At 45.6% G+C, this 27892-nt stretch overlaps 2 protein-coding genes across 37 annotated transcripts in view; one reads left to right on the forward strand and one right to left on the reverse strand.

Moving 5' to 3' along the window:
* Positions 1–27892, forward strand: part of CALM2 (calmodulin 2) — a 1210617-nt gene that overhangs the window by 963387 nt on the left and 219338 nt on the right. The window lies entirely within an intron of this gene.
* Positions 7512–27529, reverse strand: EPCAM (epithelial cell adhesion molecule). Its single transcript, XM_050754888.1, has 9 exons — positions 27160–27529; positions 22499–22606; positions 22022–22262; positions 20793–20858; positions 18689–18752; positions 15757–15858; positions 14834–15034; positions 9325–9369; positions 7512–7965 (listed from the first exon to the last, which is right to left on the reverse strand). The coding sequence occupies exons 1-9, from the start codon at positions 27233–27235 to the stop codon at positions 7924–7926; spliced, it is 945 nt and encodes a 314-aa protein (XP_050610845.1). The 5' UTR covers positions 27236–27529; the 3' UTR covers positions 7512–7923.

The following is a 27892-nucleotide window of genomic DNA, read 5'->3' on the forward strand; positions in this document are numbered from 1 at the left end:
CGGAGTTTCACTTTTGTTGCCCAGGCTGGAGTGCAATGGCAAGATCTCAGCTCACGACAACTTCCACCTCCCGGGTTCAAGCGATTCTCCGGCCTCAGCCTTCCGAGTAGCTGGGATTACAGGCATGTGCCATCACGTCCAGCTAATTTTGTATTTTTAGTAGAATGGGGTTTCTCCATGTTGGTCAGGCTGGTCTCGAACTTCCCTACCTCAGGTGATCTGCCCACCTCGGCCTCCCAAAGTGCTGCGATTACAGGCATGAGCCACCGTGCCCAGCCTTTTAACATATGTTTAACTGTAATACTTATGTTAAACTACAACCCATATGATTATGTTTAACATTTTGAATAACTGCCAAAATATTTTCCAAAATAATTGCAACATTTTACTTTCTCATCAGCAATGTATGAGGGTTCCAACTTCTCCAAAGTCTCACCAACGCTTGTTATTTTATTGTGTTCTTGATATTGCTATCCTAGTGTGTGGAAAATGGCATCTTACTGTGTTTTGATTTGCATTTCCCTAATGACTAATAATGTTGAGTATCTTTTCATGTTCTCTGTATTTTCTTGGAGAAATTATTTCCATTTATTCCTGCCCTCCCCCTGCACCAGCTGGTGTTGAAACTCATTTATCTACTTATTTATTTATCTGAGAAATTTTGTTTTGTTTTGTTTTGTTTTTGAGACTGAGTCTTGCTCTGTCACGTAGGCTGGAGTGCAATGGCACAATCTTGGCTCACTGCAACCTTTGCCTCCCGGGTTCAAGCGATTCTCCTACCTCAGTCTCCTGAGTAGTTAGGATTACAGGTGTGTACCACCACGCCCAGCTAATTTTTGTATTTTAGCAGAGAAGGGGTTTCACCATGTTGGCCAGGCTGGTCTCAAACTCCTGACCTCAAGCGATCTGCCTGCCTTGGCCTCCCAAAGTGTTGGGATTACAGGCGTGAGCCACTGCACCCAGCCAAGAAATTATTTTCAAAACTTATACTTGATAATAGACTTGTAGGCTGGGCGTGGTGGCTCACACCTGTAATCCCAGCACTTTGGGAGGCCAAGGCAGGTGGATCACAAGGTCAGGAGATTGAGACCATCCTGGCTAACATGGTGAAACCCTGTCTCTACTAAAAAATACAAAAAAATTAGCCAGGCATGGTGGCGGGTACCTGTAGTCCCAGCTACTCAGGAGGCTGAGGCAGGAGAATGGCGTGAACCCGGGAGGCGGAGCTTGCAGTGAGCAGAGATCGCGCCACTGCACTCCAGCCTGGGCGACAGAGCCAGACTCCGTCTCAAAACAAAAAAAAAATAGACTTGTGTATCCAGAACATATACATCTTACATCTTTTTTTTTTTTTTTTTTTTTTTTTTTTGAGAGGGAGTCTGGCTCTGTCGCCCAGGCTGGAGTGCAGTGGCCGGATCTCAGCTCACTGCAAGCTCCGCCTCCCGGGTTCACGCCATTCTCCTGCCTCAGCCTCCCGAGTAGCTGGGACTACAGGCGCCCGCCACCTCGCCCGGCTAGTTTTTTTTTGTATTTTTTAGTAGAGATGGGGTTTCACCGTGTTAGCCAGGATGGTCTTGATCTCCTGACCTCGTGATCCGCCCGTCTCGGCCTCCCAAAGTGCTGGGATTACAGGCTTGAGCCACCGCGCCCGGCCTTACATCTTAATAATAGAAAGATAAAGAACTCAATTTAGAAATGGACAAAGCAGCTGGGCACAGTGACTCAACCCTGTAATCCCAGCACTTTGGGAGTCCGAGTTGGTGGATCACCGGAGATCAGGCGTTCAAGACCAGCCTGACCAACATGGTAAAACACCATCTCTACTAAAAAAAAAAAAAATACAAAAAATTAGCCAGCTATGGTGGCAGGTGCCTGTAATCCCAGCTACTTGGGAGACTGAGGCAGGAGAATGGCTTGAACCCAGGAGGCGGAGAATGCAATGAGCCAAGATCGTGCCACTGCACTCCAACCTGGACAGTGTGAGACCCTGTCTCTAAATAAATAAAATAAAATAAAAAGTAAAAATGGACAAAGGATCTGATTTTTTTTTTTTTTTTTTGAGATGGTTTCCCCGGCTGGAGTGCAATGGGCAATCTCAGCTCACCACAACCTCTGCTTTCTGGGTTCAAGCAATTCTTCTGCCTCAGCCTCCTGAGTAGCTGAGTTTACAGGTATGTGCCACCACGTCCAGCTAATTTTGTATTTTTAGTAGAGGCGGGGTTTCTCCATGTTGGTCAGGCTAGTTTCGAACTCCCAATCTCAGGTGATCCACCCACCTCGGCCTCTCAAAGTGCTGGGATTACAGGTGTGAGCCACTGCGCCCGGCCATTAAGTCATTTTTTGAGAAAGCTCTTTGGTTGGTTGACATTGGGAATGGAAACTCTACAGGTTGAACAGTTCATTCTGAAAGCAGAATGGGCTAGTTGCCTTTTAAAGTTTGATAAGAAAGGGTCCGGGCATAGTGGCTCATGCCTGTAATCCCAGCTCTTTGGGAGGCCGAGGTGGGTAGATCACCTGAGGTCAGAAGTTCAAGACTAGCCTGGCCAACATGGTGAAACCCCGTCTCTACTAAAATACAAAACAAACAAACAAACAAACAAACAAAAAACGGCCAGACGTGGTAGTGGGTTCCTGTAGTCTCCCAATTACTTGGGAGGCTGAGGTAGGAGGGTGGCTTAAGCCTGGGAGGCAGAGTGAGACAGAATGGCTGGGCTACTGGCCAAACCCCAACCCTAAGCCTGCAACCACGGCCCTAAGTGAAAACAGCTGACCCCATTTTTCTGCCCAAATGTTAACCTTTTTAGCCTGCCATGCCCCTATCCTGTGCCCATAATGACTTCAGCTGGCAGAGCAACATAAGCAGCTGAGTAGCAAGCAAAGCAGCTACTGAGTGTCAGAGACTGCAGACAGACGCAGCTAACTTCGGAGGGTACGGCTTTAGGGAAAGACCTTCTTCCTGTACCACCCCCATTCCAGCTGCCATCCCAATGAGGGCCATTTCCATCACCCAGTAAAATCCTCCGCATACACTACCCCTTCAATCCATTCATTTGTCCTGATTCTTTCCAGATGCCAGACAAGAACCTGGGTGCCAAGAGGGCAGGGGCTTGGATGCTGCTGCCAGGGCCGTACAGAGCCTGCTCCCACCAGAGAGGATCGACCAACTGGTTCCAGCATGCGTTCACTCTGGCTCCCACACTGCTTGTTCACACATTCCCTCTTCCAAAAAGTGGCCAGCAGTGGGCTGAAAGGAGCCACTCCAGTTCCTGCCCACGAAAGGGGTCAAGGTCAAGGGAATTATCCCATCTCAGGAGGTTGCCATGAGCCAAGATTGCGCCACTGCACTCCAGCCTGGGCAACAGGCTGAGACCCCACTTCAAAAATAAATAAAAAATAAAGTTTGATAAGAAGGAAAAAAGACAGATGGGAATGGTAGATTGTTAGAAGGCTAAGATTAGTGGGAATTTTTATTTATTTATTTATTTATTTATTTTATTTATTTATTTTAGAGATGGGGCGTCTTGTCATGTTGCTCAGGTGGTCTTGAACTCCTGGCCTCAAGCAATCCTCCCGACTCAGCCTCCCAAATTACTAAGATTATAGACTTGAGCTGCCATACCCCACCTACAGTAGGAATTTTTTTTTTGAGATGGGAGTCTTGCTCTGTCGCCCAGGCTGGAGTGCAATGGCGTGATCTCCGCTCATCACAACCTCCACCTCCCAGGTTCAAGCGATTCTCCTGCCTCTGCTTCCTGAGTAGCTGGGATTACAGGCATGCACCACCATGCCCAGCTAATTTTTTGTATTTTTAGTAGAGATGGGGTTTCTCCATGTTGGTCAGGATGGTCTCGAACTCCCAACCTCAGGTGATCCGCTCACCTCGGCCTCCCAAAGTGTTGAGATTACAGGCATGAACCACAGTGCCCAGCCTTCAGTGGGAATTTTTAATGAGGGAGGGGGAACATGTCTTAGGATGATAGGAAAGAATTGGGAAAGTATATCTACCAAAAGTGCTGTGTTGATAGTAGAAAAAGATGAGGTTAAAGTGGTGCAAGGATTTGTAAAAGAAGATCTTCTGCTAGGCCTTGACTAAGCAGAGGGTTTCCCAAGCCTAAGGAAGAACATAAGCAAAGGAAGGATAGAACCCAAGTCAAGGTATAAAAGGACAGAGGGGCCAGGCACAGTGGCTTACGCCTGTAATCCCAACACTTCGGTATTGCATCCTCCAAGGTAGGAGGAAGGTTTGCGTCCAGGAGTTCGAGACTGGCCTGGGCAACACAGCGAGACACTGTCTCTACAAAAAAGTTATAAACATATTTCAGCCTGGCCAACATGGTGAAACCCTACCTCTACTAAAAATACAACAAATTAGCTGGATGTGGTGGCGGGCACCTGTAATCCCAGCTACTCAGGAGGCTGAGGCTCAAGAATCGCTTGAACCCAGAAGGTGGAGGTTGCAGTGAGCCAAGATTACACCACTGCACTCCAGCCTGGGCTACAGAGCCAGGCTCTGACTCATAAAAATTAATTTAAAAAATTAGCCAGGCGTGGTGGTGCACACCTATGGTCCTATATACTCAGAAGGCTGAGGCGGGAGGATCACTTCAGCCCTGGAGGTAGAGGTTGCAGTGAGCTGTGTGTGTGCCACTGCACTCCAGACTGGGCAAGACAGCAAGACCCTGTGCAGGGAAAAAAAGAAAAAAAAAAAGGAAGAAAGGAAGGGAGGGAGGGAGGGAGGGAGGGAAGAAAGGAAGGAAGGAAGGAAGGAAGGAAGGAAGGAAGGAAGGAAGGAAGGAAGGAAGGAAGGAAGGAAGGAAGGAAGGAAGGAAGGAAGGAAGGAAGGAAAAAGGAACAGGAACATTTGAGGAATGGGAAGGGGAATCTTAAATGCAGGAAAATTTGATGTATTGGAGGTACAGTGAGAAATGCGGTAGATTATGACTAGATTTTAGTTATTCTGGCAATGACATTGGGAAAGAATTGAGAGTGGGGAGAATTTGGTATTGGGAAGGTCAGAAATTAAATTAATCCAGGCATGTGATAAAGCTCTGGAGCAAAGTATTGGCAATGGGAGGGGAGAGGAAGGAGCAGCCAAGGGAGGCCAAACAGAGCAACCACAGCTGGATGGCCACAGGGTCATGTGGAGCAGAGACGACCAAGGGCTGGGATGCCACCACTGCAACATGCCACCACTGCCCATGAGTGTTTTCTCAACTGCTCTTACTTCTTTCCATCACAAGAGTCCAAGTACTATGTGGGGGTGCCTGTGCTCTGGATGCTGAGAGCCATGAGAGGATTTCTGCCCTTAAACTTCTAAAGAGGGAGGTAGACACCTGGCTCTCACAATACCACATACAGATAATTCTTCCCCAGTTGCAGAGGAGATGGGATGCCAGACAGCCAAAAGGAGAAAAGGTGTCACTACAGGGCCAGACTGAAAGGCCTTATATATGCCCCTCTGGCAGGGGAAAGGGGTACATCTTATGTCATAAAAAAGTGTTGTGATCAACTTTAGGCAAATCATCCCGGGAGCAATATGAGGTTTGGGCTGGAGAGGGAATAGACTGTTGATAAAAAGACCAGGGAAAGTGTGTAAGAGAAGGCAGATTAGAGGAGCATTTATTTCTTGGGGAGAATCACAGTGTCTGGTGACTATAACAATGGAGGAAGTAAAAGAGAAGGAATTTAGGACTCGGTTCATGGCAATGCCATCAATTGATTCTGAAAATACAAGCTATAAAATAGGTTTGTGGATGAAGATGAATCATTAAAAACTAGTTATGTGAAATATACATACTTTACTAAAGATCTCAGGAAAAAAAAACAGCAATGGAGATGGTGCTTCTGTTCTCACTGAGCCTCACAGAAGGTAACAAAGGTAAGAGAACGAATGAAATCCTCCAGGAAGAAAAAGGGAGGAAAAATAGAACTAAGGACAAATCCTGGGAACACCAGTATTACAGAATCAGTAGAAGAGGAAAAAAGTCAGGAGAGATTCATACCAGTGAAGCCAAAGGAAATAAAAGGACAACACACTGGGGTAGAGAATGGGGAAGTCATCATGGTGACAGGCTGCAGAGAAAGCAAATGATTCAACACCGGGGGAAGAGGATCACCAGCAATTAGCAGGTCAGTGTTGACCTTAGCGAAAGTAGCTTCAGAAGAGACAGGACAGAGTCTAGAAGGCAATGGGTTGAAGAGTGTGCCAGTTACTAACTTACTGCCTCTTAGTTTCAAATTCAGGCCAGGCGAATCACCTGAGGTCAGGAGTTCAAGACCAGCTTGGGCCAACAAGGTGAAACCCCGTCTCTACTAAAAATACAAAAATTAGTCGGCCATGGTGGTGGGCGCCTGTAGTCCCAGCTACTCGGGAGGCTGAGGCAGAAGAATCGCTTGAACCTAGGAGGCGGAGGTTGCAGTGAGCGGACATTGTGCCACTGCACTCCAGCCTGGGCGACAGAGTAGGACTCCATCTCACAAAAAAAATAAAAAAGTGAAGGGGTGGCCTACCCCTCCACACCTGTGGGCGTTTCTTGTTAGGTGGAACAAGAGACTTGAGAAAAGAAATGAGACACAGAGACAAAGTATAGAGAAAGAAAAAGCGGGCCCAGGGGACCGGCGCTCAGCATACAGAGGACCCACGCCGGCACCAGTCTCTGAGTTCCCTTAGTATTTATTGATCATTATCTTTACTATCTTAAAGAAAAGGAAGTGGCAGGATAATAGGATCATTATAGGGAGAAGGTCAGCAGTAAGACATATGAATAAAGTTCTCTGTGACATGAGTAAGTTTAAGGAAAAGTGCTGTGCCTTGCTATGCATATGCAAACATCTCCATAAACCTTTTTAGTGCATAAAGAGCAGCATTGCGCTAGCAAGTCCCGCCTTTCACCCTAAGGCGGTTTTCTCCTATCTCAGTAAACAGAATGTACAATCCGGTTTTATACGAGATGTTCCATTGCCCAGGGACGGGCAGGAGACAGATGCTTTTCTCTATCTCAACTGCCAACAACGGCCAAGAGGCCTTCTTTCCTCTTGTACTAGTCCTCCTCAGCACAGACCCTTCATGGGTGTTAGGCTGGGGGACGATCAGGTCTTTCCCTTCCCACGAGGCCATATTTCAGACTATCACATGGGGAGAAACCTTGGAAAATACCTAGCTTTCCTAGGCAGAGGTCCCTGCGACCTTTGGCAGTGTGTGTGTCCCTGGGTACTTGAGATTAAGAGAATGGTGATGACTTTTAACCAGCAAGTTGCCTTCAGGCACTTGTTTAACAAAGCACACCCTGCACAGTCCAAAATCCTTTAAACCTTGAGTCACCACAGCACATGTCTCTTGCAAGGACAAGGTTGGGGGTAGGGTCACAGATTAACTGCATCTCAAATACAGAACAAAATGGAGTCTCTTATGTCTACTTCTTTCTATATAGACACAGTAACAGTCTGATCTTTCTTTTCCCTACAAAAAAGAACAAGAACAAGAAGAAATTTGAAATGTCAAAGTTAAGAAATTCAGTTTAAAATGTTTTATTTCATAGCTCATAAAAAAGTATGTATGTACAAGACTCAAGTAAATAGAAAGGCAGCTTTCAATCACAAATCAGATAGTTTTTCAAACTCTACTGTGGAAGCATATTTAATACACACATTTGAACGCTACACATAAAACATTTTAACTATGCAGTCCAAGTTCTGGATTTTACATTAGATCTGCATATATAAGACACTTGTGGTCAAATTTCAAGATTGGTAAAGGCCATTTCAAGCTGCTTATATTTTGAGTACAGGTTTCACTATTACAAATATATCATGTTAAACTAACAAACTCATGACCTTCAAAGATGTCTTCGTCCCATGTGCACACATTTGTAATTTGCGTCCATTTGATATTTCCCTTCTTTTATAATCTTCAAATTATAGTAGTTACGCATTGAGTTCCCTATGTATCTCACCCATCTCCTTTATCTGAAACAGGAAAAAGTACAGAAAAAAATTCTAAATAATTTTTCAATCTTTTGTTCACTCTGAAAATAGTACTAAATAATAAAGTTAAAGGAACACAAGATGATTTTTTTCCACATTTATAAGACTTATTTAAATAAAAAAAGAAAAAGTTATATTGCAAGGAAACACACATTTAAGTGTTTTCAAGCTTCTATTTAGAGACAAGATCGCCAAAGTGACTAGGGCAAGTTGGAGGTAAGCTAGATCTTTAAGAATAAGATTTTTATTAAGTGCATACTATTTTTAAGATTAGGAAAACATTGATTTACTTTCTATTATCAATCTTTCATTTTATATGTGGGGAAACTCAAGTTCAAAATTAGTGTTTGTCTCAGATCACACAACCAGTTACAGGCAAACTGAGACGATGATAATGACTACTACTACTCTGCTGACAAATATTTTCTTATGTGGCAAGCATGGGACCAACACTTTACACCGATTATGTTTAATCCTTGCAACAGGTCTATACTATCTATTATCCTCATTTTACAGATGAGGAAACATGGAGGCTTAAAGAAGTTATACAACTTTGCCCAGCCAAACCCAGGTCTGTACTGTTCTGCACTACAACACTACATTGTCTTTCTGCCTGTCTGTTACAGTTCAATTCAGGTTAGTCTTCTACACTTGTGGTCACCAAACCAAATAAGCCAGATGACCTACTACGGAATGGGAAAAAAATGCTAGAACTTTCTGGTTCTATTAGATTTTTTCCAATATTCCTTTACGTTTCTATTTTTATTACTTGCTAAAATATTAGTAAGTGGCCCATATACAAAGATACACAAAAATTGACAGATATATGAAAAATGTTAATGATAGGGTTCAAGGACAAGTGTTCATATTCAATTCCAAGGGACCAAAACACACCAACAATCTGACACTTTGATCTCATACTAGTATAGATGACTAGTTAGTACACAATAGATTTATTATGACAAATTAAGTTCATATTAAATGATTATTTCACTGGCATAAAGATAACAGATCATTAGTCACAATGAGTTTCTCCAAGGTGAATCCACTGGAGTATGCCTTTAGAAGCTTCTGCTAGATGTTGACACTTTGTAAAATAAAAACCATAGGCTTCCCATTCCACTCTTCTATGAGGCAAAAATCAATAGATGGTAATCTGCCATGGAACTCACACAAGAAGATTTAGGTAAGAGCACATTCTAAGACTGTCCCTAAGACCCTAAAGAAAACAGTATAAAGGGACTCCAGTATAACTGAAATGCATCAGTGTGTAGGAAGGTAGAGTGACTAGGAGTAACAGATTCAACAGGGCCTTTCTATTTAGGTAAGTAATCCATTTACCTCAGCCTTCTCATACTTTGCCATTCTCTTCTTTCTGGAAATAACCTGAGTGGAAGAAAGACAATTACTGTTTTAGGACTGCTACTCAAAAAAAGGTTATCTAAATTGACATATATGCTTTTAATGGACATAATTTTGATCTGAAAAAAAATCAATTTTAACATCTATCCATAAACATTTATTGTTTCTTAAATTAAAAATTTCATGCCAGTGCAGGGGCTCATGCCTGTAATCCCTGCACTCTGGGAGGCCGAAGTGGGAGGATCATCTGAGGTCAGAAGTTTCAGACCAGCCTAGCCAACATGGTGAAACCCCATCTCCACTAAAAATACAGAAATTAGCCAGGTGTCATGGTGCGCGCCTGTGATCTCAGCTACTCAGGAAGCTGAGGCACCATAATTGCTTGAACCCGGGAGGCAGAGGTTGCAGTGAGTGGAGATTGCACTGCTGCACTCCAGCCTGGGTTACAGAGTAAGACCCTGTCTCTTAGAAATAAATAAGGTGAGCCAGGTGTGGTGGCTCATGCCTGTAATCCCAGCACTTTGTGGGGCCAAGGCGGGAGGATCACTTGAGGTCAGGTGTTCAAGACCAGCCTGGCCAACATGATGAAACCTCGACTCTACTAAAAATACAAAAAAATTAGCCAGGCGTGGTGGCAGTCGCCTATAGTCCCAGCTACTCGGGAGGCTGAGGAAGGAAAATCACTTGAACCCAAGAGGTGGAGGTTGCAGTGAGCCGAGATGGTGCCATTGCACTCCAGCCTGGGTGACAGAGCAAGACTCCATCTCTAAAAATACATACATACATACATACATACATACATAAAATAGGCCAGGCACGGTGGCTCATGCCTGTAATCCTACCACTTTCAGAGGCCGAGGTGGGTGGATCACTTTAGGTCAGGAGTTTAAGACCACCCTGGCAAGTATGGTGAAACCTCATCTCTACTAAAAATACAAAAATTAGCCAGGCGTGGTGGCATATGCCTGTAATCCCAGCTACTTGGGAGGCTGAGGCAGGAGAATAGCTTGAACTCAGGAAGCAGAGGTTGCAGTGAGCCAAGATCGTGCACCATTGCACTCCAGCCTGGGCAACAGACGGAGACTCTGTCTCAAAAATAATAAAATAGTGGCCAGGCACGGTGGCTCACGCCTGTAATCCCAGCACTTTGGGAGGCCAAGGTGGGCGAATCACGAGGTCAGGAGATCGAGACCATCCTGGCTAACACGGTGAAACCCCGTCTCTACTAAAAATACAAAAAATTAGCCGGGCGTGGTGGTGAGCGCCTGTAGTCCCAGCTACTCCGGAGTCTGAGGCAGGAGAATGGCGTGAACCCAGAAGGCGGAGCTTGCAGTGAGCCGAGATTGTGCCACTGCACTCCAGCCTGGGCAACAGAGCGAGACTCCGTCTCAAAAATAATAATAATAATAATAAAATTTTCACTACTAAACAAAAACAAAGTCTACCACGACAAGTGAAACAAACCAAAATAAATAAATAAATAAAAGACAATGCTGGATCCAATGGGAGAACAAGGAAGGAAGGGGAGGAAGGGGAGGAAGGGGAGGGAGGGGAGGGAGGGAGGAAGGAAGGAAGGAAGGAAGGAAGGAAGGAAGGAAAGGGAGGGAGGGAGGGAGGGAGGGAGGGAGGGAGGAAGGAAGGAAAGAAGGAAGGAAGGGAGGGGAAAAAAGGAAACAATGAATAATCTTTTTTTTTTTTTTGAGACGGAGTCTCGCTCTATCACCCAAGCTGGAGTACAGTGGCGTAATTTTGGCTCACTGCAACTTCCGTCTGCTGGGCTCAAGCAGTTCTCCTGCCTCAGCCTCCTGAGTAGGTGGGATTACAGGTGTGCTCCACCACGCTCAGTTAATTTTTGTATTTTTAGTAGAGATGGGGTTTCACCACGTTGGTCAGGCTGGTCTCGAACTCCTGACCTCGTGATTCACCCACCTCGGCCTCCCAAAGTGCTGGGATTACAAGCATGAGCCACTGTGCCCGGCCACAATGAATAATCTTTAAAGAAATTTAACAGTTTAGGCCAGGCACGGTGGCTCATGCCTATAATCCCAGTACTTTGGGAGGCCGAAGTGAGTAGATCACCTGACATCAGGAGTTCGAGATCAGCCTGGCCAACATGGTGAAACCCCATCTCTACCAGAAATACAAAACAATTAGCCAGGCATGGTGTGCACGCCTGTAGTCCCAGATACTTGGGAAGCTGAGGCAGGAAAATGGCTTGAACCTGGGAGGCGGAGGTTGCAGTGAGCCGAGATCACACCGCCGCACTCCAGCCTGGGTGACAGACTCCATCTCAAAAAAAAAAAAAAAAAAGAAAAAGAAAAAAGAAGCCAGGCACAGTGGCTCACGCCTGTAATCCTAGCACTTTGAGAGGCCGAGGCAGGTGGATCACGAGGTCAGGAGTTCGATACCAGCCTGGCCAATGAGGTGAAACCCCATCTCTACTAAAAATACAAAAATTAGCCAGACATGGTGGCCGTCTTCTTGGGAGCTGAGGCAGGAGAATCATTTGAACCCGGGAGGCAGAGATTGCAGTGAGCCGAGATCGTGACACTGCACTCCAGCCAGGGCGACACAGCGAGACTCCATTTCTTTTTTTTTTTTTTGAGACAGAGTCTTGCTCTGTCATCCAGGCTGGAGTGCAGTGGTGCAATCTTGGCTCACTGCAAGCTCTGCCTCCCAGGTTCACACCATTCTCCTGCCTCAGCCTTCTGAGTAGCTGGGACTACAGGTGCCCGCCACCACGCCCGGCTAATTTTTCGTATTTTTAGTAGAGACGGGGTTTCACCGTGTTAGTCAGGATGGTCTCCATCTCCTGACCTCGTGATCCGCCCGCCTCGGCCTCCCCAAGTGCTGGGATTACAGACCTGAGCCACCACGCCCGGCCAGCGAGACTCCATTTCAAAAAAAGAAGGAAAGAAATTTAACAGTTTGGTGTGCATTCTTCCACATCCTCCTTTTCCACACCAATACAAATATCATATATATATACATGCATCTAAGTTTTGGGGTCTAAAAATGGGATCATGCAGTATCATCACGACCTGTGCACAGCCCGTATCAACATCATAGCAACCATTCCAGATCCAAAGGTAAAGATGGAACTCATTCATTCACATTATTCCCTATCGTAGATACAATAAATACAATTTACTCTCTTACTGATACACACTCAGGCTATTTTTCAGATTCACTTTTTTTGTTGTTTGTTTGTTTTTATTCTTTTTTTGAGACGGAGTTTCGCTCTTGTTGCCCAGGCTGGAGTGCAATGACATGATCTCGGCTCACTACAACCTCTGCCTCCTGGGTTCAAGCGACTCTCCTGCCTCAGCCTCCTGAGTAGCTGGGACCATAGGCATGCACCACCATGCCTGGCTAATTTTGTATTTTTAGTAGAGACAGGCTTTCTCCATGTTGGTCAGGCTGGTCTTGGACTCCTGACCTCAGGTGATCCACCCACCTCGGCCTCCCAAGGTGCTGGGATTATAGGTGTGAGCCACCACGCCTGGCCAGATTCACCCTTACAAGCGATGCTATGATACAATAACTGAATGTGCTTCCTTATTGCACTTGTGTTTTCATTTATTTCTACAGGATAATTAGACTTCCAGCATTAACCACTTGTGTTCATTTGCCATCTGAAATTTCTATTAACTGTCTATCCCTACCTGTTGTAATTCTTTCTTTAGGTTTCCTCATCAATTTGTAAGAACTCTTTGTGTATTATGTATAATATCCATTCTTGCTTTATGCACCATATTTTTTTCATGCCCATCATTGACATTTTTTACTTTACAGTTTCTTTGCCATATAAAATGTTTAGTTTTAATGAAGCCAAAATATATATATATAGGACTAGGTGCAATGGCTCATGCCTATAATCCCAGCAGTTTGGGAGGCTAAGCCGGAAGAATTGCTTGAGCCCAGGAGTTCAAGACCAGCCTCGGCAGCCATAGCAAGACCTGGTCTCTACTAAAAGTTAAAAAATTAGGCCGGGCGCGGTGGCTCAAGCCTGTAATCCCAGCACTTTGGGAGGCCGAGACGGGTGGATCACGAGGTCAGGAGATCGAGACCATCCTGGCTAACACGGTGAAACCCCGTCTCTACTAAAAAAATACAAAAAACTAGCCGGGCGAGGTGGCGGGTGCCTGTAGTCCCAGCTACTCGGGAGGCTGAGGCAGGACAATGGCATAAACCCGGGAGGCGGAGCTTGCAGTGAGCCGAGATCCGGCCACTGCACTCCAGCCTGGGCGGCAGAGCGAGACTCCATCTCAAAAAAAAAAAAAAAATTAGCCAGGTATGGTGGCAGGTACCTGTAGTCCTTGCTACTTGGGAGGCTGGGTCAGGAGGGTTACTTAAGTCCAGGAACTGGAGGTTGCAGTAAGCTGTAATCATTGCCACTGCACTCCAGCCTGGGTGACACAGCAAGACCCTCTCTCAAAATATACATACACATATGTATCATGGATTCCAGATTTCTTGCCTTACATGGTTTCCCCTACCACAAGGTTGTACAAACATTCCATCAATTAATTTTCTTGGGAATTGTTTTACTTTTTTATATTTTTAAAAATGTAAATGTCTTTGAACACGGATACACTGCCCAACTCCTTTCCTACTGCTGTGCTCGGGACATACCACCCTCACACAGCTGGGCAACATGGCCAGCCTGGTGGAGTGAAATAGGAATTCAACTTTTGTTTTGTTCCAGATGGAGAGCCAAACATGGTTGATTGAACTGGAAATCTGTTTCCAAATACCCTCAAACCTGTTTCCGAATTCTGTTGTGTTAGTAAGATTTCTTTCTTTCTTTCTCTCTCTCTCTCTCTCTCTTTCTTTTTCTTTTTGAGACAGAGTTTCGCTCTTGTTTCCCAGGCTGGAGAACAATGGCGTGATCTCAGCCACGAACTCTGCCTCCTGGGTTCAAACGATTCTCCTGCCTCAGCCTCCTGAGTAGCTGGGATTACAGGCATGCGCCACCACGCCCGGCTAATTTGTATTTTTAGTAGAGACCAGGTTTCTCCATGCTGGTCAGGCTGGTCTCAAACTCCCGACCTCAGGTGATCCACCCACCTCAGCCTCCCAAACTGCTGGGATTACAGGCGTGAGCCACGGTGCCTGACCCCCCTTTTTTTTTTTTTTTTTTTGAGACAGGGTCCTGCTCTGTTGCCCAGGCTGGAGTGCAGTTGTGTGATCATGGCTCACTGCAGCTTTGATCTCCTGGGCTCAACTAACCACTCCCATGTCAGCCTCCTAAGTAGATAGAACCACAGGTGCAAGCCATCACGTCTGGCTAAGTTTTGTATTTTTGGTACAGATAAGGTTTTGCCATGTTGCCCAGCCTGGTCTCAAACTCCTGGGCTCAAGTGATCCACCTGTCTCAGCCTCCCAAAGTGTAGCGATTACAGGTGTGAGCCACCGCACCCAGCCATTATTACTTTTTCTTGAAAAAATATACCCTTAAATGAAATTTTACTTGTTCTGTACTCACCAGCACAACAATTCCAGCAACAATTGCTATCACCACAACCACAATAACAGCAATAACACCAGCTTTTAGACCCTGCATTGAGAATTCAGGTGCTTTTTCATCGACATAATAAATTAAAGTTTGACCAGGATCCAGATCCAGTTGTTCCCCATTTACTCTCAGGTCCATTTTCTTAGAATGAAACAAGGATTCACCTTTAACCTGTATTGAAAAGGAGAAAAGGAATTAAAAATATTTAAGAAAACAAACCATGGTCACATATAATTACATACAAATTGTATGCCAAAAGAACCGCTGCCAAGAATCTTTATGGTTTTAGTGATAACAATCTAATCTATTGGAACTTTAAAAAACTGTTTATTACAGGAACCTTTCAACATACACGGAAGTAGAAAGAGTAGTGCAATGACGCCCATGTACCTATCACCCAGATGCAAGGACATCAACACACAGCCTCTCTTACTTCATCTTTTCTTCCTTCTATCCCTTCACCCCCACCCAGATTATTTTGAAGCAAACCTCATATTTCAGCAGAAAATACTTCACTATAATACATTAAAGTTTAAACAAAATATTTTAATCATACCAGTTACACAGTCTTTTTAAACAGACTGTTATTTGTGTAAATTATAAATATCATAGGGGATCATATATGTACAAACTAAGTAACTACCAAGTAGATAATAAATAAGAATTATAAGAAACAGAGGAGATATTTTAGGCAGAACAATTTGATAAGAGGCATAAATACACAAACAAGTAAGATGCATGTGAGTGACAGGGAGGACAAAATTAATGGCAGCAGCAGAACCATTTGGTTGATCTATAAGTGGAGAAAAAGGTGATGAAATATATTTAATTCATTGAGGCATGATAGACTACATTCCTGAACACAGGAATAGAATAAAGAAGATTATACTCACATCTTTTTCAAAATAATAAGCCACATCAGCTATGTCCACATCATTCTGAGTTTTCTGAGAAGAATTTTGAACCAGATCAATAGTGATAACATTATCCTCATACTGGGGAAAAAAATTTGAATAATACAAATTAACACTAATATAGTCAAAATCATTTGAAAATAACATTATTTGAGAATCAGAATAGTCAGTGTTTGATTTTCTGTAATCTACATGCATCGCTGTTCCTTTCCATTAGTGGATAATTAAGTTGCTCATTAATCGAGAAATCTTTGGGAGGTCTCTAAATCTATCAAAGGGAAATAAGACAGCCATGAAACCAAACATAATTACAATGCACAATTTTTCCTAAGAGAATTTTCTTACATTGAAAAGGTTTTTAAGTAAGATATGAAAGTATTTTATTTGGATTAGAACTACTTTAAAACTAAAATACTAGGCCGGACGCGGTGGCTCAAGCCTCTAATCCCAGCACTTTGGGAGGCCGAGATGGGTGGATCACGAGGTCAGGAGATCGAGACCATCCTGGCTAACACGGTGAAACCCCGTCTCTACTAAAAAATACAAAAAAACTAGCCGGGCGAGGTGGCGGGCGCCTGTAGTCCCAGCTACTCGGGAGGCTGCGGCAGGAGAATGGCGTAAACCCGGAAGGCAGAGCTTGCAGTGAGCTGAGATCACCCCACTGCACTCCAGCCTGGGCGACAGAGCGAGACTCCATCTCAAAAAAAAAAAAAAAAAAAAGAAAAAAAAATAAAATAAAATATTAAGAAATGCAAGGTAAGGTCGGGCGCGGTGGCTCATGCCTGTAATCCCAGCACTTTGGGAGGCCGAGGCAGGCGGATCACCTGAAGTCGGGAGTTCAGACCAGCCTGACCAATATGGAGAAACCCCATCTCTACCAAAAAGACAAAATTAGCCAGGCATGGTGGCACATGCCTGTAATCCCAGCTACTAGGGAAGCTGAGGCTGCAGAATCACTTGAACCTGGGAAGTGGAGGTTGTGGTGAGCCGAGACCACGCCATTGCACTCCAGCCTGGGCAACAAGAGCAAAACTCCGTCTCAAAAAAAAAAAAAAAAAAGAAACGCAAGGTAAAACGCAGTATGCATTTACCATGTTGTTGTTGTTGTTGTTGTTGTTTTTTAGACGGAGTCTCGCTCTGTCGCCCAGGCCAGAGTGCAGTGGCCGGATCTCAGCTCACTGCAAGCTCCGCCTCCTGGGTTTACACCATTCTCCTGCCTCAGCCTCCCGAGTAGCCGGGACTACAGGCGCCCGCCACCTCGCCCGGCTAGTTTTTTGTATTTTTTAGTAGAGACGGGGTTTCACCGTGTTAGCCAGGATGGTCTTGATCTCCTGACCTCGTGATCCGCCCGTCTCGGCCTCCCAAAGTGCTGGGATTACAGGCTTGAGCCACCGCGCCCGGCCTTACCATGTTGTTTTTAAAGAGTAAAAAAAGTATATTCTTTCTAAAGAGTCTTGAATAAATTTATTTATTTATTTATTTATTTATTTATTTTTTTTTTTTTGAGACGGAGTCTCGCTCTGTCGCCGGGGCTGGAGCGCAGTGGCCGGATCTCAGCTCACTGCAAGCTCCGCCTCCCGGGTTTACGCCATTCTCCTGCCTCAGCCTCCTGTGTAGCTGGGACTACAGGCGCCCGCCACCTCGCCCGGCTAGTTTTTTGTATTTTTTTTAGTAGAGACGGGGTTTCACCATGTTAGCCAGGATGGTCTCGATCTCCTGACCTCGTGATCCGCCCGTCTCGGCCTCCCAAAGTGCTGGGATTACAGGCTTGAGCCACCGCGCCCGGCCTATTTATTTATTTTTTTGAGACGGAGTCTCGCTCTGTCACCCAGGCTGGAGTACAGTGGCCGGATCTCAGCTCACTGCAAGCTCCGTCTCCCAGGTTTATGCCATTCTCCTGCCTCAGCCTCCCGAGTAGCTGGGGCTACAGGCGCCCACCACCTCGCCCGGCTAGTTTTCTTGTATTTTTAGTAGAGACGGGGTTTCACCGTGTTAGCCAGGATGGTCTCGATCTCCCGACCTCGTGATCCGCCCGTCTCGGCCTCCCAAAGTGCTGGGATTACAGGCTTGAGCCACCGCGCCCGGCCAAGAGTCTTGAATAAATTTATACTGCCTTTAAAGAGTTTCATCACACTATTCAAGTTTCTTTTTTTTTAAAACCAGAGTTTAAAGAGTTAAATAAGGGCTAACTGGTTAAGGACCAGTTCCTGAAAGCAGAGAAGATGGGAGCTCCAGTAACATCCTAAAGTAAATATGCACCAAAACCATATTTACTGAAAGTTATTTTGGTGCATATTTACTTTAAGATGTTACTGGAGCTCAACCACAGGGACAGGTTCTCCAGGAAAAGAAAACTCAAATGTTTTAGGGATACTAAGAGATACTACATTTTCTTTAGGAGTAAAACTAGGCTTTTCAAAGGCTACGGAAGGAAAACAACGATAACCAAAAACAACGGGCTGGGCTTTGTAGCTCACACCGGTAATCCCAACACTTTGAGAGGCTGAGGTAGGCAGATAACTTGAGGCCAGGAGTTCAAGACCAGCCTGGCCAACATAGCAAAACCCCGTTGACACTAAAAATACAAAAATTAGCTGGGCATGGTGGCGCGTGCCTGCAGTCCCAGTTCCTCAGGAGGCTGAGGCACGAGAATTGCTTGAACCTTGGAGGCAGAGGTTACAGTGAGCGGAGATCTTGCCACCACACTCCAGCCTGGGGAACAGAGCAATAGTCTGTCTTAAAGAAACAAACAAACAAAAAACAGTAACAGGAAATTCACATTAAGTACCCAAGATCTGAAACTGTTGCTCTAAGTGTATTTAACCACCACTTAAATCACTGGCTGTCCTTATACTCAAAACATACTGTCTCACCAACCACCTGCTAAAGCTCACTTATTAAAAAATCATACCAAAATATTTGTGATAAATTTTGGATCCAGTTGATAACGCGTTTTGATCGCCTCCTCAAGTGCACTGTAAAGAATTTAAAATCTGTATTAAAAAATATGTTTGTACCACACAACAGTAAGAAGCACTCCTCTTAAAGCAGATAGCTCATGGTGTAGAATTGTCATTCAAGTTAAAATTTTTCTGCCATTTTGCAACTATCATAATAATAATTGATTCAGGCTAGAATCATCCATTGATATTCAAACTGCTGGGTGCCAGTTTAATTAGAAAAAGAACATTTACTTAATATCCAAGTATCTGCCCATAGATTACTTATGGATTACAAAGGGAGAATGGTAACTTCACAGTGGAAAAACCTGGTGGATACCACTTTAACCAAAGTTTACATTACTAGTAAAGGGACAAGCTGACATCACGCAACTCCTAATGTGAAGTACTACAAAGGACACAAGATAGCATAAGTAGCTTTCCTGTCAAAAATGCATAATGTGTTTTTAGTTAAGAGGAAACATCAAGGCCCGGGTGAGGTGGCTCATGCCTGTAATCCCAGCACTTTGAGAGGCTGAGGTGGGCGGATCACCTGAGGTCAGGAGTTCGAGACTAGCCTGACCAACATGGAGAAACCCTGTCTCTACTAAAAATACAAAAAAAAGGCCAGGCGCGGTGGCTCAAGCCTGTAATCCCAGCACTTTGGGAGGCCGAGACGGGTGGATCACGAGGTCAGGAGATCGAGACCATCCTGGCTAACACGGTGAAACCCCGTCTCTACTAAAAATACAAAAACTTAGCCGGGCGAGGTGGCAGGCGCCTGTAGTCCCAGCTACTCGGGAGGCTGAGGCAGGAGAATGGCGTGAACCCGGGAGGCGGAGCTTGCAGTGAGCTGAGATCCGGCCACTGCACTCCAGCCTGGGTGATAGAGCGAGACTCCGTCTCTCAAAAAAAAAAAAAAAAAAAAAAAAAAAAAAAAAACAAAAAAAAAATACAAAAAAAAATTAGCCAGGCATGGTGGCGCATGCCTGCAATCCCAGCTACTCGGGAGGCTGAGGCAGGAGAATCACTTGAATCTGGGAGACAGAGGTTGCGGTGAGCCATGATTGCACCATTGCACTCCAGCCTGGGCAACTTTGTTGGGAAACTCCAACTCAAAAAAAAAAGAAGAAACATCAGACAAATCACAATTTGAGGGACATTATATATAACAACTTGCCCATGTTCTTCAAAAATAGCAAGTTCATGGAAGACAAAGAAAGGCCAAGAAACTGTTCAATATTAAAAGAGACTAAAGAATCATGACAACTAATGTGATACATGATCTTGGACTGGGTTCTGAATCAGAGGGGAAAAATTACCACAAAGGACAATATTGGGAAAATGGGTACAATGTGATACAATGTTAAATTTCCTGGCCTGGTGCGGTGGCTCACACCTGTAATCCCAGCACTTTAGGAGGCGAAGGTGGGAGGATCACAAGTTTGGGAGTTCGAGACCAGCCTGGCCAATATGGTAAAACCCCATTTCTACTAAAAATACAAAAATTAGCTGGGCGTGGTGGCAGGCGCCTGTAGTCCCAGCTACTTGGGAGGCTGAGGCAGGAGAATCGCTTGAACCCAGGAGGCAAAGGTTGCAGTAAGCTGAGATCATGCCACTGCACGCCAGCCTGGGTGACAGAGCGAGACTCCATCTAAAAAAGAAAAATTCCTAAATTTGATCATTGTATAGTGGTTTATATAAGAGAATGCCTTTTGTGCTTAGGAAAAGATACACTAAAGTACTTAGGGATAATGGGGCCTGATATCTACAACTTGCTTTCATATGCTTCTGGGAAAAATATTTCTACATGCATAGATACACTGATATAAAGCACACACACATATTCATCCACACATACATATATAAAAAGTAAATATGCCAAAATGTTAATTGGTGAATCTGAGTGAAGTGTATTCCTGGAATCTCTGCGCTATTCTTGTAACTCTATTTCAAGTAACTTTGTTTTTCAGAAATATGAAAAAGCATTTAGACTTGGCTTTTCAAATGGTGTAGGATGGAAGATTTGAGCCACCAATTGCGCAAGAATAATATGATGCATTTCATCGCACTTACGTCCGCAAACTTTGAACATCATAAGGTTTTTCTCTTGCTTTGTGTTTTAATTCAATGATGATCCAGCTATAAAGTAAAAAGACAATGCCAGTTGACTATAACTCAGTCTTTTATACTATTTTCCTAATAAGCTAATACTAAAATTCTTGAGTTATAAGGACTAAGAGAAAAAAAATTTATGCAGTAGCTATTCCCATAATTTATTCCCTTACACATCCTTCATAAAGGACACACCCAGGAGGGAACACCCTTTCTAATACTGACCCTCTGTTCTCTGGACACAATACATAAGGTTACATGAAGTCAAGGTTTAGCTGGCAGTGTTGTGCCCTGTTCAACTGAAAAGATGAAAAGCCATGAAAGGGCCAGGCACAGTGGCTCACACCTGTAATCCAGCACTTTGGGAGGTGGAGGTGGGTGGATTGCCTGAGGTCAGGAGTTGGAGACCAGCCTGGCCAACACGGTGAAACTCCGTCTCTACTAAAATACAAAAATTAGTCAGGTGTGGTACAGCTGCAGTCCCAGCTACTCAGGAGGCTAAGGCAAGAGAGTTGCTTTAACCCAGGAGGCCGAGGCTGCAGTGAGCTGAGATTGTGCCGCTGCACTCCAACCTGGGCAACAAGAGTGAAACTCTGTCTCAAAAAAAAAAAAAAAGAAAAGAAAGGGCACAAAGAGAAAATTGACAAGGATGCTCCAGAAGACCAAAATAGAAAAACAGGAAGTGCCCACTTTGGTCCTGACATCCTTTCCAGTTTCTAGCGCCTTCCAATGAAGTCTTTTTTTGCTTAAGCTGGCGTGAGTAGGTTTCTGTTCCTTTTCATTAAACAATCCCTAAAGCATATCTCACTTTTAAAGCACAATAAATGAGCAAATACATAGGTTAAATTACATACATTTAATACTAATGCAACTATGAAATACTGAATAATGTTAAGTAAAGATATAAAAGAAAAATTATACCTAGTATGCTACCGTTTACGTAAAAATAATAAAACAGATACATAACACATTCATCAACTATCTCTGGAAGGTTATAGAATAATCAATAACGTCAATTCTATGGAGGTCCACTGGGTAGCAGTGGGGACTGGAATAAGAAGGAAGCTTTTCACTGGACACTCTTATCTTCTGAATTCTAAACCATGAAATCATATTACATAATCAAAAATAAATTTAATTAAATGAATCTGAACAGCATGAAAACAAGTAGTATAGGCAGCCCCACTCACTAGGTTCTCACTCGCTCAGAGCAGGTTATTTCAGTGTCCTTGTCAGTTCTTCTGACCCCAGCAGTGTTCACACACCAGCACGTGGAGGTGCCGTTGCACTGCTTGGCCTTAAAGAGCCCGCTCTCATCGCAGTCAGGATCGTAAAGGCCATCATTGTTCTGGAGAGCCCCTTCAGGTTTCGCTCTTCTCCCAAGTTTTGAGCCGTTCATTTCTGCCTTCATCACCAAACATTTGGCAGCCACTGAAAAAGAAACCTTAATGCCAAACTGAAAAATAACCGATTTCATGATTACAGGAAAAAAAAATTAACTATAAAGTTCCAGGGTCAAAGATTATTTGAAACTTATGTGTTCCCACACTTACTTTATAACATGATTCAGATTTAAGCCAATAAAACTCTTTCCAACTCAAGGCACATCAATTAAAGAAGTATTAAGTCAAAATAAAGCTTACAGGTAATAAGGATATTTTACTCACGCTTTGAGCAAAGGACAGTATTTTGTGCACCAATCGAAGTACACTGGCATTGACCATTGTCATTCAAAAAGCAGTTTACGGCCAGCTTGTAGTTTTCACAGACACATTCTAGAAAATTTTAAAAAACCAAAAAACTACTTTAAAATATGGATCTATTAACTCTCATGTCCCTGCTAAGTTATATAGCAATAATAATGCCTTAAAGTTACAAGGACACAAAACCTTAAAAAGTGGTCCTGAATGTTTTATTTTTCAGCTATAGACTACTTCCTAAGTGCCTGGCACTTGCAAAAGTCTGCATACTGTATACAGACACGTAGTTTAATCTACATGCATTCCTGTTTTGATTTTTTTTTTTTTCCTTTTTGAGATAGGGTCTCACTCTGTGGCCCAGGCTGGAATGCAGTGGCACAATCTTGGCTTACTGCAGCCTGGACCTACTGGACTCAAGTGATCCTCCCCCATCTCAGCCTCCCAAGTAGCTGGGACTACAGGCATGCACCACCATGCCTGGCTAATTTTTTACTTTTTGTAGAGTCGGGGTTTTGCCATATTGCCCAGGCTGGTTTTGAACTCCTGGCCTCAAGCAATCCTCCCACCTCAGCCTCCCAAAGTGCTGGGATTATAGGCATGAGCCACTGTGCCTGGCCTCCTGTTACAATTTTTTAAAACAAGAACACAGCTCTCCAAACATCATTTATAGCTTTGTCTTTGTGAAACTCCCAGTCTTAGCTCTTTCCTCACTCCTGTCCTGCTAAATAACATCCCTGTTAGTCACTGCCTTTTTTTGTTTTTCTTCTTGAGACAGAGTCTCACTCTGTCGCCCAGGCTGGAGTGTAGTGGTATGATCTCAGCTCACTGCAACTTCCATCTTCCAGGATCAAGCAATTCTCCTGCCTTAGCCTCCTGAATAGCTGGGACTACAGTGGTCCGCAACCACGCCTGGCTAATTTCTGTATTTTTAGTAGAGATGGGGTTTCAGCATAATGGCCAGGCTGATCTCCAACTCCTGACCTCGTGATCCGCCCGCCTCAGCCTCCCAAAGTGCTGGGATTACAGGTGTGAGCCACCGCGCCCGGCCTTTTTTTGTATTTTTAGTAGAGATGGGGTTTCACCATGTTGGTCAGGCTGGTCTAGCATTCCTGACCTCAGGTAATCCACCCACCTCAGCCTCCCAAAGTGCTGGGGTTACAGGCGTGAGCCACCATGGCCAGCTGTTACTGACTCTTTTACAAAAAAATCAACAATTGGCCGGGCGCGGTGGCTCAAGCCTGTAATCCCAGCACTTTGGGAGGCCAAGGCGGGTGGATCACGAGGTCAGGAGATCGAGACCATCCTGGCTAACATGGTGAAACCCCGTCTCTACTAAAAATACAAAAAACTAGCCGGGCGTGGTGGCGGGCGCCTGTAGTCCCAGCTACTCGGAGGCTGAGGCAGGAGAATGGCGTGAACCCGGGAGGCGGAGGTTGCAGTGAGCCGAGATCACGCCACTGCACTCCAGCCTGGGAGACACAGCGAGACTCCGTCTCAAAAAAAAAAAAAAAAAAAAAAAAAAAAATCAACAATTCAATTCTAGGATCTGCAAATCCTCACCTTCTGTCGCTCTCCCACCCCATTTTCTTAAATGAGGGATGTTTCCTTCGGGGCTTAACAAGAATATATTCAATCTTTAAACCATTTTATATCTTAGAAAAATTACACTTTCTTTTTTTTTTTTTTTTTTTGAGACGGAGTCATGCTCTGTCGCCCAGGCTGGAGTGCAGTGGCCGGATCTCAGCTCACTGCAAGCTCCGCCTCCCGGGTACACGCCATTCTCCTGCCTCAGCCTCCCAAGTAGCTGGGACTACAGGCGCCCGCCACTTCGCCCGGCTAGTTTTTTGTATTTTTTAGTAGAGACAGGGTTTCACCGTGTTAGCCAGGATGGTCTCGATCTCCTGATCTCATGATCCACCCGTCTCGGCCTCCCAAAGTGCTGGGATTACAGGCTTGAGCCACCGCGCCCGGCCAGAAAAATTACACTTTCAACTGCAGTTATAGTCATCCCTGTAAGTGAGTTTCCTAACTAAATTAAATCCTAGTATCTGATTTAGAGAGTGATACTAAGCAGCCTATTCTGGGTTATTGATGTCAGTTTAATAGTTTTGTCCTTAACTACCTCAAAAGTTCATTTAACTGCGAATTGGCAAGACTATCTAATTCCTTTTGTCTAGTTAAAAGAGCACAGTCATTAAAACAAAAATTATCTCCTCAGTTCAACTGAAGAGGGAAAAAAAGAAAAAGCTAGCACGACAAACCAGAGTTTTTATATTGATCCTTCGTATCCCAAGTACTCTAAGTTGACTCCAACTTTTCCCTGTTCAAGTTATAATCGATATGAACCACCTTTAATCTGCCCAACACTAAACTCAATAGTGGGGTCACAAAAGGGGAAAATACAGCACTTGCTCTCAAGCGTTTAAATCTTCTGCAGCCCCATCCTGTACATGTTTAAAACACGTTGTTCATCCCTAAGGGGCGTGAAATTTAAATCAGACCAGTCAGGCGCAGACTTGGAGAACAAACCTGTAGTAGCTATGACCACTTTAAAGCAATTTAACATTAAGTATGTTGTCACAGATTGAAGCTAGAAAAACATGAGTTGACTAAACTGCATTACTTTGAGAGTATAATTACTGAATTTAGGCCACTCCGTTGGTGAAAGTTTAAAAGCCCTTCCAGAGAGCTTTGGCAAACGCCACTCCACTTCTAGGCACCATCTTACAAATAAATCAAGAGATGCCGGACCTGTGGCTCATGCCTGTAATCCCAGCACTTTGGGAGGTCCAGGTAAGAGCATCACTCGAGCCCAGGAGATGGAGGTTGCAGTGAGCTGTAAATGTGCCACTGCACTCCAGGCTGAACCACAGACTGAGACACTGTTTCCAAAAAAAAAAAAAAAAAAAGAGAGAGAGAGAGAGAGAGAGAGCGCGCGAACCAGCAGCCAAGTTGTTTATTCCACAGTTAAGCCAAACTACATGTCTAACATTTGAATAATGGTGCAACATACCAGTCACCATTTTAAATCTTGTTTTTAAGGCCGAATGTGGCGACTCATGCCTGTAATCCCAGCACTCTGGGAGGCCCAAACCGAGTGATCACTTCAGCCCCGGAGTTCGAGACCAGCCTGGGCGACATAGTGAGGTCTCGTCTCTACAAATACAAATATTCGGCGGGCGCGGTGGCTCACATCTGTAATCCCAGCACTTTGGGAGGCCAAGGTGGGTGGATCAGCTGAGATCAGGAGTTCGAGACCAGCCTGGCCAACATGGAGAAATCCCGTCTCTACTAAAAATACAAATTAGCCGACCGTGGTGGTGCATGCCTGTAGTCCCAGCTACTCAGGGGGCTGAGGCAGGAGAATCGTCTGAACCCAGGAGGCGGAGGTTGCAGTGAGACGAGATCGCTCCGTTGCACTCCAGCCTGGGCAACGAGCGAAACTCTGTCTCAATAATAATAATATGTAATAATAAATAAACACAAAAATTAGCCAGGCATAAAGGCTGAGGCAGACTGATGGTCTGAGGTCGGGAGGCAGAGTCTAGAATGAGTCAAGATCGTGCCCTTGCACTCCAGCCTGGGCGACAGAACAAGGCTGTTTCAAATAAAAAAATAAAATAGGCCGGGCGCGGTGGCTCAGGCCTGTAATCCCAGCACTTTGGGAGGCCCAGGCGGGCGGATCACGAGCTCAGGAGTTCGAGACCAGCCTGACCAACATGGAGAAATCCCGTTTCTACTAAAACTACAAAAATTAGCCCCGGGTGGTGGCCCGCGCCTGTAATCCCAGCTACTCTACTCAGGAGGCTGAGGCAGGAGAATCGCTTGAACCCGGGAGGCAGAGGTTGCAGTGAGCTGAGATCGTCAAGCCTGGGCGACAGAGGGAGACTGAGTCTCAAAACATAAAATAAAACAAACAAATAAATAAAAAGAAAGATATACCTAATTATTAATTATGGGATTCTCAAAATCCTGGGATTATAGGTTTTTACTCTTTACGGTTATTGTTATTTCTGCGTTCCCTACAATAAGCTTGGCATTACTCATATGATCCTTAGAAAAGGGAAAACACCCACACGCCCCGTGTAGTCCAGGCCGCCTGGCGCGCGCAGGTGCATAGCGGCCCTGGAGGCCTCCGTGCGGGCACCTGTCCCCGCCTGAGGCCCACATCCGGGGCCCGCTGTCAGTGACAAACACAAGGGCAGGCCAGCTGGTCCTTGTCGCAGAGACTCGGCCACCGGCTGGGGCTGTTTTGGAACCCCAAGTCCGCCCCGAACGGAGGAGGTCCGTGCGCCAGGGCGCGAGGCACCGGTTCGGTGGCCGCAGGAAACCCTGGACGTGGCCACTCCGTTCGCCACCTGTCCCCCGCCTCCGCCCCGGTCCATTTCCCTACCCAGGCGAGCAAAGCTGCAAAGTGAGGCTGCTCCCCCGACCACGCGAGTGAGCGCCCCCTCGCCATTTCCTACCGCTCGGAGGGCCTGGGCCGGGGCACGGCCGCGCCGTCCGGTCTCCAGGCTGGAAAGCGCGGCTTCTTGGTCCCCTCCCGATTGTTCCCGTTTCGGGGGCAGCGCGCCGCTGCCCCCCAGCCCAGCCCAACTCCACAACTCTGCTCTAAGTCCGCGCCTCACCTTTCTGAGCTGCGGCAAAACTCGCAGTCGCCGCCGCAAGCAGAAGCCCGAACGCGAGGACCTGCGGGGGCGCCATGCTGCGCGCGCGCCGAGAAGAGGGGCGCAGGAGGAGCCGGGGACTCGCGGGAGGGCGTGCGCCGGGAGTGGGGCGCCAGGAGCCGGCCGGGCAGCGCGAGGCCTGGGGCGCGCAGGTCCGCGTCGGGAGGACAGCGACTAGGAGGTCCCCGGACCGCGTCGAGGGTGCTCCCTCGCCGAAGGTCTAGCGCTCTGTGCGCGCGGCGGGGCGGAGCGCAGACCTGCCCGACCTGGCGGCCCCGCCTCTCGGCCCCTTCCCGGGACTGCTCACCTCTGGCAGCCGGTGGTTGGCGATGAGTCACCGCCCCGGAGCGGGGAGTGACTCCCTCCCCCAGCCCGGTCGCGGCCGTTGGGGCACCGCCCCCTCCACAGGTGTAGGCCAGCGCGCCCCGCCCCGCCCCAGGTGCTTCATCTCCATGGCGGCGTTAGGGACCTTTGGTGGCCTCCGAGGAGGTTTGAAGATTCTGTGCTGAGACTTCATTTTAACCGGAGGAGCGCTATTCTGAATCCTTGAAGAAAGGGACCTGGGGGAAAGGGTGCGGGGACTGGATAGAGGAAGGTGGAGGCTAAAGGGAATACAAACACAAGCAGAGAACCTTCCAAAACACTGTGAAAAAGACCTTTGAGCTTTTACCTGGCAATTTAATTATACTCCTTT

The sequence above is a fragment of the Macaca thibetana genome, chromosome 13 (genome assembly GCF_024542745.1).
Source record: "Macaca thibetana thibetana isolate TM-01 chromosome 13, ASM2454274v1, whole genome shotgun sequence".
In the NCBI taxonomy this organism is placed as follows: domain Eukaryota; kingdom Metazoa; phylum Chordata; class Mammalia; order Primates; family Cercopithecidae; genus Macaca; species Macaca thibetana.